Source organism: Leucopleurus acutus, assembly GCF_964270905.1.
Source record: "Leucopleurus acutus genome assembly, chromosome: 20".
NCBI classification, from domain to species: Eukaryota; Metazoa; Chordata; class Mammalia; order Artiodactyla; family Delphinidae; genus Leucopleurus; species Leucopleurus acutus.
The window spans coordinates 50702867-50712865 of record NC_139162.1 but is presented as its reverse complement, the minus strand read 5'-3'; the positions used below and the strand labels follow the sequence as shown (position 1 = coordinate 50712865).

General features: G+C 57.1%; 1 protein-coding gene across 2 annotated transcripts in view; it reads right to left on the bottom strand.

Annotated features, from left to right (window-relative positions):
- Nucleotides 1-2020: 2020 nt before the first annotated feature.
- ARHGAP35 (Rho GTPase activating protein 35) overlaps nt 2021-9999 on the bottom strand; it is a 121892-nt gene continuing 113913 nt past the window's right edge. For both annotated transcript variants that reach the window (XM_082863261.1, XM_082863262.1), the window contains exons 6-7: nt 7459-7564; nt 2021-6691 (exon numbers count right to left, since the gene is read on the bottom strand). In XM_082863261.1, the coding sequence (XP_082719387.1) occupies nt 6334-6691; nt 7459-7564 (464 nt within the window). In that variant the 3' untranslated portion in view covers nt 2021-6333. The remainder of the gene's footprint in view (nt 6692-7458; nt 7565-9999) is intronic.

Genomic DNA, 9999 nt, shown 5'->3' with positions numbered 1-9999 from the left:
GGGGCTGAGAGGTATAAGTATACAAGTACACGTGACTTGAGACAAAGGTTTATGTCAGCACACGTATTGAGTGCCAGCTGTATGTTGTATAAATTGTTTTGAAAAAGAACAAATGCTGAAGCATTTATGGGAGTCACACGAATCCCATAGCAGGCAAATGGTTGTTGGGTGAGTCAGTGTGTAAAAGGGTCTGGGAAGAATTTCTAGAGGAAGACTGGCTTGGAAGGACAGGCGAGGATCTGATGGGCAGAGCTGAGGTTTGGGGGTGTGTGGATTGGAGGAATTCCAGGCAGAGGGAAGAGCACAAGCAAAGACTTGGAAGCCGGAAGGAGCCAAGTGCATTCAGAGGATATGATTTTGACAGATGCTGGGAGTCTGACTGGAGGAGTGGGAGAGAAGGGCAGGCTGGGTCGAGGGAGGGGCCCCTGGCTGGCCCGCGGTAGACCTGTGACTGCTGGCTCCTGTCGAAGGGCGGCGACTGCCTGGGGGGTGTGTGGGGCCCGAGCTCTGGCGAGGGAGGGTTGTGATCGATGACTGCGCCTGCCACGGGCACGGGAGGGGAGAGGCATCTCGTTCGGTGGCTAGTCCCCACTGCTGCCGCAGGTAACGCAAAGCCAGGTCTTCCTTCTGGAGTAACTTGGGGGTACGAAGACTGAGGACGGGGAGGTCATTGAAGGTGTGGGAGTGTCCATCAGAGTCCAGGTGAGCCAGAATTAGGACCTGGGCCAGAACGGAGGCGGTGGGAACAGAGAGGTCGCGGCTGCAGGTGGCATCTGGGAGGTGACCTAGAGAGCCTAGAAGGAAGGAGGGGTGAGGAGGGAACAGGGATAGAGTGGACCGACTCTGAGTGGCTGAGGTGTCTTTGAGGGGCAACCTCCATCCCTGGAGCTGCTGTCCTGAGAAGCTGACTCTCCTGGGTCACCCAGGGGTAAACCCTGGCATCTGACCCCAGAGCCACTGGCGTGGCCTCCGCTCAGACAACAGGGAGTGACAGGGATGGACAGGAGCTGCCGTTCGGTGTCTCCTTGGCCTGCTGGGTCCCTGTGGCCACAGGGGTCTCTGGGTGGTGCTTCGCATGATGACCTAAACTGCAGGGGTGACGGTAGACATGGGGGGGAAGCAGGTCGCTCTGCTAGAGGCGAGGAGGAGAGGAGAGGAGAGGAGAGAGGAGAGGAGGCCAGTGCTGGTCCTGTGCAGGCAGGAGCTCCCGGCAGCAGTCCCAGGAATGGAAGCGGAAGGGGCCAGCAGCTCCCCACGGGGCCCAGCTCTGCTGGAGAATGCCTGCTCCCAGGGGCGCTGTGGGACCCTCTCCCTCCATGGCCAGAGACCCACCGTGCTCCTCCTGAGGGTCTGAGGATGGAGCCAGCGTCCCCACGGGGCCTGAGGGGGCGGGAGCCTGGCCTGCTGGCCTGCCCGGGGTGGGTGTGCTCAGGGCCCGGGGAGGAGGGGCCACCTTCATCTCTCTCAGGTTTGGTTTTTTACAAGATTGATTTATTAACTATGATACATGTCACATAAGGCCTTTTCAGTTTTTTACACCATTCCCATTGAGACAAGTACAATACTCTGTAGCAAATACATGATTTTAAAAAACAAAACCAAACAAAAACACCTCAGTCAGAGATGCCTCAGCCTTAGTTGATGGCTGGCCATGCACTAATCAGGTTGGAGCCTCAAAAAAACCCACGTGTTTAAAAAAGAAAGTTTGGAAATTAAGCAAACATTCCTAATACCAACTAGAGGACGTCCTGGTTAAAGCCCCTAAAACACAAAGAAATAATTGTTATACTTTCTTTACATACAGTTCTTCACTTTTGCTGCAAAACAGAATTTTGGGCACACAGCCAGACTACTAACACATTTCAATACCATTAATGTTTTTTTTTTTTTTCCTCAGGAAACTCAAAATATTTGTTAATTCAACATATATAAAGATCATTTAACATGTGAAAATACAAGTACCAGAAAAATAAGCTGGCAGCAGCACTATTCCGAATTTTCAAACAAGTTTTATTCCCAACAATTCAGACTTTTTAAAAATTTCTTTAAATGTACACAGGGAACATGATTCTTTTTTATGCAAACAATAACTTACGCCCTGTCTCGACTACATTGAAGTGTAACATCACTGCTGTTGGAGCTTTGCCGAGGGGGGCTGCTGGGCAGGAGCTGCAGGCAGTCGCCTCTGACCCTCGAGGAGTCTGCAGGCGGGCGACTGGCTGAGAGATGGCTCTCAGAGGAGGTGCGAAGACTCCTTCCCTTCTAAGACAGCGGCGGCGGGCCCAGGCCGGGACCTTAGACGAGAGCGGCCCTTCCCCTCATGCCAGGCCTTCTCTGGTGCGATCACCAGCAGTCACGCACGTGACTTGGGCTTCTGGCATACACGACTCAGTCGTCCTTTCACCTAAGCACGAACGAGCGGCTTGAACCTGCCCAGCAACTGGAATGAGGGCAACTCTTCCGTCCACTGTCTGCGGAAACCAGCGGCGCCAACCGCGACTGTCCCCAGCAAGCTGGGCCCGTTCCCAGGCCCCGCGGCACACCGTGCCCATCGCACACGAGGAAGGTGGAGCGAGGGAACTTGGTCCGCGGCAACCCACCCAAATCCCGGGAGCTTCCTTCTCTTGGAAAAGCAGAGCCCTCGGTGGCAGAGCCAACACTTCCTCCAGCAGACATCCCCCCGCAGTGTGGGTCTCCTCGCAGGAGGGGACTGGGGAGTGCACAGATGGAGACGACCTTGGATTACAAATGCAGCTGACTGGTTTCCGAGTTTCAGGGCTGAGGCCGGAACACCCGTGGCCTAGGAGATGGCGTCTCTCCAGATCCCCCCGCCCCGCCCCCCCCCCAGAGGAGCCAAGATGCAGGGACGAGGGAAGTCGTGCTCTCCCAGCCCCTCCTGGCCGGTGTGCTGCTCCTATGCTGTCACCCCCTGTCCACCCTGGCAAGGACACACACATTCTGCTAGAAGAATCTCACCTGCAGCATGCATTCTGCTTTAAGCAGGAAGACCAAGATGGCGTTGGATGTAGGAAAACCCAGGAAACAGCACTCAGTACTTCACATTCCTCCTCAAAATGCCAAGTGATGGGAAGAACTTGACAGAGCGCAGGAATAAATGTGCTGTGATACCCACATGCAACACAACCAAGAACTGAGGGCAAATTCACAAGCCACGCCTCCTAACCTTGGACCACTTCCCTCTGCGGAAGCATCGGTGCTGCAGATCCAGAATCAGCCTTATACTTAAAACCGAGAGCTGTTCATTTCCAGCTCCTGGTGCCTACACTCTTGCGGATGTAGAAAGAACACCGGACAGGGAGAGAGCTTCCGGGCACACTGCTCTTTTGCTGTGAGGCACCGAACGAGCCCCATACCCCCACTGACATGCTTACCCATTTTGGCAAAGGTTAATTAATGCCTGCCACTCCCTCAATTCCTAGAGCTGTGGTGCAGCTCACATGAGAATGACCTGTCAGATAACTTTCCAGAGCTTAACACACTAGATGAACGGGAGGTGGGGGGTGGGAAGCATTCCAGTTACGGGTAGCCTGCCCCAACACGCTCCCACACTCGCCTTCGTGGGTCCCCTCCAAGTGCCCATTTGGTCCAAATGATGACCCCCACCCCCACCCCCAGAGGCCAAAGCCCAGGGCCCAGCACTGCTGCTGGTACCAATGCCAACTCGGGATGAATGTCCTCCAGCCCGAGAAGCAGAAAATGTAACTGAGTTAGCAAAGGAAACAAAGAGGAACCCCTGAAGCTTCCTGTCCGATTGTGGCTTTCGGGGCATGAGCCACCAGCCCGCACCTGCACAGTTAAAGCCCTGGCAGGACACTGGGGGCAGGCACGTGAGGGGGTCCCTGCAGCTGCCCAGGTTGGCTGGCCGGGGGCACCATGGGACCGGAGGCTAACCTGTGGAAGCCTGGTCTCTGCTACTCCCACATGGGTAATGATGCAATGCACAGGTGTTCGCCCTTACCGTGCCCCCTCCCCATCCAGAAAAATCACCTACCACTTACAAGGACTGTGCAGTCTCAGGGATGGGAGTTGCCTGAGAAGGCAGGACAGCCTGGGGCCTGTGAAGTTCCTGGCGCAAAGCCTAGGTTGCAGCTAGCCCAGTGCGCCAGCACAAAGGGGCGGCAGTGTAGACTGGGCAGTGGGAGGGATCCGGGCCACTTCTGTTTCAGTTCACACATGGGGCAGTGGCCCCAGGCCACCCCCACCCCAAACTGGGGCTGACTGGGAGCAGGTGAGCATGACCTAGAAAAGGCAGAGATTAATGGAGTCATTTCCTCACCTGCCTGGGGCTCAGAGCTGAGGGAGTCGGAGGGCCAGAGAAGCACGAGTCTGACCACCTCAGTCAAAACTAAACACACACACTGCCTTCCAGCCAAGCCCCCTACAAAGCATGAAGCACAGATCCACCAGAGAGAAGAAATCCGGCAGCCAACATCTACGTCAGACAGTCGTGTACCTTGGATCTGCTTTTTGACTTGTGTCCCTAAGGAGGCGGTAAACTTGCAGGGATAATCTAGTTTTTCCAAGCACCTTATTTTGTCAAACAACTAGAAACAGTGAGATATCCAGCTTATCCAGAGAAGTCAGTGAGCAAAGGGCCTAGCCCGCCCTCCAGCAGCCAACAGGAAGCGTTTGGGGCTGGGAGCGGCTGGGATTGTTCCGAGGCATCTTCTACTTTGTCAGGTCACCCGGCTGAGGCAACCCAGGGCATCCTCGAACATACCACAGACACAGGTGCTGCTTCTTAAAGTGCAAAGAGACCCCAGAGGATTATGCAGCGTGTGGGCCTCCACCCCACGCCCAGGGTACCTTAGTGTCAGGCTTCTTCACTGCAGAGGCCATGGCCCAGCCACGGGGAATGGGGGGGCAGCCAGTATCTGTAGCAGCCTTAGCAGGGTTGCTGTGTTTGGAGGGCGGAGGTGGGAACGAGAAGGGTTCTCAGGGGCCAGTGGAAAGGCCAGGAAGGGCGGGGGAAGGCCACGGGAGGAGGATGGTGTCAGGCAGGCATGATGCCCTCCTCACGACTCCACGGTCTTTGTACCTTGAGCTCCTCTGGGCTCTGACAGCCTGGGAACGTGAAGGATGGCCCTACATGGCACCAGCAGGCCACCGTACTTCAGAGTTCCCCACACACGGCCCACTTCCCACAAATACCCCTGCTGGCGCAGTAGGAAAATGATTCAACACCAAACACACTGAACCGAACCCCAAGTGCACCCTGGCACCCTCCAGCTGCCCCACCCCAACCTTGCGCACGCACGCACGCACGCAGCAGCAGCGTTTCTGTAGCATTGTAGTGTGTTCCAAGGCAGACCAGTATCTATGCTGGTCTCCCTAGCTCTTCCCACCAAGGGCTCAAACTGTCTTCTTGGGGTGGTGGGGGGCATCTAGTGACAGGACGTAAGTGGGACCCCAACAGGCTCTCGGGCAACCACCCCCGGGCAGGCACCCCCGCTCTGCTGTCACCAAGACAGGGGTCCGCGTCCACCTGTCTGCCTCTCGGCAGAGGTGGGGAGAGAGTTAAATCTCGACGTCTGTAGTTTTCTTCCTTTTCTTTTTAAAAATCACTGGAGGGGGTCTTCCCATTTTTCTTCATGTTCGTTTTAAAGGGAACGTATCCCCAGAGCCTGTGAACCGAGGAGGGGGTGCGTGGGGGGTGGAAGCGGCGACACCCTCTCTCAGCCCAGGCACGAAGCTACCCTCCCTCTGTTCTGATCTGTGCTCAGCACTGTACCTCGGGGTGGCAGAGCTGTGGGCTACATGTTCCCAAGGAGGCTGCTAGACAGGCTGCACGGGCAACGGGGGTGAGGTGCAGATACGGAAGGTGGGAAGTGGCAACAGACGGGAAGTGTTCTCTTTAGGGGCTGCCGGCCCCGCCCTGGGGCAGCCTGAAGCCCCAAATCTCCTCCTCCCCCCTGGCCAAAGCCCGTGCTCTGTCCAGTGGGCGGACGCCCTGAGGCTGGTGTGCGCAGACAGGTGGGGGAGGGGGTCCGGGGAGCAGTGAGCGTGTGGAGGGCCACAGGGTCGCTGCCTGGCTAGTTCAGTCCTCAAAAGGGTCCAAGTCAAAGGGCAGGGCCCCGGCTGTGGCCTGCAGCCAGCCCCAGGTCTGCAGTGCTGGGGCTCAGGGCACTGGACGGCCCAGCCTCTGGTGGACTGTTGGCTGGTGGTGCTACCGCTGAGATGTCGAGAAGGTGAGAGGAGAGAGGGGACGCCCTCCCCACCCCCGCCCCCAGCAGACCCGGTTTTGTTCAAGGCCAAACGCTACCCCGTCAAACAGAGAAGACCGTGTCTCCTTTCGCCCTGGGCCTCGGAGGCTCACAGCGTGTGTTCGGCTTGAAGCTGGGAGGGGAGCAGCGGCTGCATCGGGGACTGGGGGGTGGGCGGAGGCGACTGGGGCGGTGACGGCTGACTTGTGACAGGTGTGGAGGTGAGGAAGGGAACGGTGGAAGCCAGGGCAGAGGGGGAGCTGGGCGTGGCGCCGGGAGGCTCGCTGATGGGCCTGTTGTGGAAGAAGAAGGGGCACTGCTGGATGAAGAGCTCAATGATTGTCTGGTAGGTCCGTGTGGCCGTGAGGGCGTCCATGGTGCTGAAGTCGGGTCTCATCAAGGTGGGCCAGAAGCAGATGGACAGGTTCTCACTGGTCATGAGATTCACCTTGTTGTTGTGGCTGACTCTGTAGGCGACACCAAACTCAAGGTCAGAGCCCTGTAGCAGGCCTGATCGAGGATCTCGACCGCCTGTGCTCATGGTCACTGCCTCGCCAGCTGCTCTCCTGGCCCGCCCACCTGCAGCCCGAGAACAGAAAAGGCCCCAGCACAGCTCTCCAGGGCCCTGGCCTGCGAGTTGAGGCCCGAGCCCCTCCACGCCCCGTCCTCTGTTCCAGTGCCTCCACGCGGCTCTGAGGCCCAGCTCACGGGAGGCACCCCACGCCACCCCAGCCCCGTGGGTGGGCAGGATGCCTCAGGGACTCTCCCGCAGGCCCCCAAAGCGGGGCAATGCTCTGGTTGTACAGAGAAGAAGCGTGTGTATCCCAAGCCACAGTTCATAAGACACCACTTTGTCAGGAGAGGAACAGGTCTGGCTGGAAAACAAACCTACTGTGTGTGTGAGTAAATGCGGGAACCACGCAGCTAACTGGTTTCCTGACTGTGGCTCCCGCACTTGCTTGAGTGCAGTTCACTCTCTTACACCGCACACCTGTCTCAGCCCAGCGTGCCATCACGCCAGTCAGGAAACACGAATCCTGGAGAAAGGACTTCGGGTGTGCGGGGGGCCACGCAGGCCTCTCTCACACAGAACCAGGACAGGAGCCCGAGGTGGAGGAGCCAGCAGCCCAGCAGGCCGAGGACGGAGCCTTGCTCAGCCGCATTCTACAGCCAACTGGCCCCGACTGGAGGTTTGCAAAGGAGGGAAGACCAAACAGCAAGCCCTGCAACGTACTTGTTCAGGTGAGAGATGACATATTTGAAGACTTCATGGTTTTCCTTCGGGAATCTCTTGAGTACCTCCTTAAGGGCGTGTAACTTTTGCTCACGGTCATTGATTTCTGAGGAGAGAGAAAACCAAGACAAGGCTCGTGGGCCTGGGGCTCAAAGCAGACACTGGTCCTGGGCAGTTGGTCAGACCGGTGGGTTGGCGGCCGGGGAAGAGTACGCTGTATACTCTACCTTCTCTGAGGGAAGCCCAACCCCATCTTCTCCCTGCAAGCCGGTGCCCAAGGCTGGCACACCTGGCAGTGGCATGGGGCTAGGGGTCAGGCCCACCTCCGCGTCCCAGGCCCCTGCTGAAGGGGAGCGCTGTACTCCTGGGGCTTCCTGGCCCCCCCTACCCGAGACTCCACGATCCAGAGAGAATCTACCATAAAGAACACCATTCTTTGCTCATCCGGTTGCCCCTGGAGACAGGCATCCCAATGCGGAAAGCCTGCCTGCTTCCTGACCAGACGGGTGAGCGCTGCCACCCACCCACGCCAACAGACGGTCTAGGGAGGGAGTTTGTCACAAGACCAGGGCTCTGTCCTTTTCCTGGAGTCACAGGGACCCTCCACATATCTCCCTATTGGAGGAGCCGATGGAAACAGTGGGGGAATTCTTATGTAGTTCATCAAAGGGACGACATATCCCCTTCCCCCACTACCGTCCAGAGTTTGCCCATCACGGAATCCTAATGTACTGAGAGGGAAAATAAGCTAACCCAAATGAAACGCTTAATCCATGCCAGGCCTGGTTCAGCGAGTCCTCACAATCCTACGAGGCTGGGACTGTTATCACCCCACTTCAAGGATAAGGAATCTGAGGCCCAGAGAGGTTGTAGACATCAGCCTCTTGGTCTGGGAACCAAACCCTCTCCAGATGGCTTCAGAGTCTGAGTGAGGACCGCTGTGCTCCCTGGGGCCCTGGCTCCCCTTCCTGAGTAGACCTGGCCTGCCTTGTCTGGGAGAGCCGCCCTGGGCTAGTGGGACAAAAATGGTCCAGAGACCACTTGGAACCAGTTGGTCGAGAGATCTCTCTGAGCATGGGAAGATATCCCTGTGGCCACTTGCTGGAACTGAAGGCTATCTCTAGGACTCCAGGGCTCATAAAAATCACAGGAGGATCCCATGAAGAGATGGCAGCTCTCCCACAACTGATGGCTGTGGGGTAGGTGGACAGGGGGTTCATTAAGAAATATGATGGTTCCTAACTGGTCTGGGGACATGGGCTCCTTTAGGATAGATGAAAGCTCTGGACCCTCTCCCACAAATAAACTGTGTACAGCCCTGTCTACGATTCCTGGAGCTTCACAGACTCCCCAGACCCACTTATTCTTTAGGAAGCCTGCGGCCTCCTGGTTAAGAACTTCTGTAGGAGGTGACGTTCCCAGAGGGTCACCACAGTCTGGGAGCCTCAAGCTAGACTTAGAAGGACAGACGGGACATAAACGGCTGGTCGGGAGGTGTGGGGAGGTGCAGGGAGGAAGGGCTGTGCGGTGGTCTAGACCTCGTCTCTGAGACCAGCCAGCTGCGTGATCTCGGGGGAGCGACACGTCTGAGCGGCAGCCTCCCTGCCCATGCAAGAGGCTCATGACAGTGGCAACACCACACCATGAAATGAAGAGCTCACAGCCAGACACACAACAAGCACCTGGGAGCAAGTCTGAGTCTCAGGGAACCAGTGGAAGAGGCGGCCGCCAAGATGGCAGGCATGGAGCTGAGAGTGTTCGCTGGCAGGCTAACGAGCATGAAACCGGTGAATGTTCTGACTTGAGAGCGTGGCTTGATAAAAACTGTTTTGGTAACATTTGTCTGTTAGAGGATGACTACAAACCCCCCACAGGAACTAGTTATGTGGCGCCATTATCAGTTTCATTTCTCTGAACCCAAGACTTACTGTAAGGGTTCAACTTCAAGGGCACACTTTTTGTCTGGCCTTGAGTTTCAAAATCCTTTACTGTTACGTTTCAGTAAAAAGTTTACTTAAAAGAAGGAAACTGCTCAGGGTGGGGGCAGGGGTGGAGGGAGGAACAACTGTCCTGGAAAACACGAGAAGCACGTGCGTGCTGAGTCTCCCTTAAAATAGCTGCGCCCTTCCAGACGGGGCTTCCAGAGGCCTCTTCTAGGCGCCTGCACGACAAGAACACAGCTGTGTACGAACGGCAGCACCTTCACGTAAGAGCCCAGCCTCACCCGTCCTCCTGGCTGCACGCAGGAAATGGGGCTGCTAATGGCACTGCCTGCCCGGGACGGCCCCTCTCCTTCCTATCCGCTGAGCAACAAGGACGGCTGCTCCGTCTCTCTCTTCCGGGCGGTGGGCCGGGGGGATTACAGAACCTGCTCGGACAGTGATTCAAGGGCCACCCTCAGGCACGCCAGCCTCTCTCCCCCTCCCGGTGTAGCACACCAGCAAGGTGCCTAACAAGGCCCTAGACGGAGGGGAGGGCGGCGAAGGGAACAACCGGAAGCCTCCCGGTGCAAAGCCCCATGAAGAACAAGGTCTACCTCGC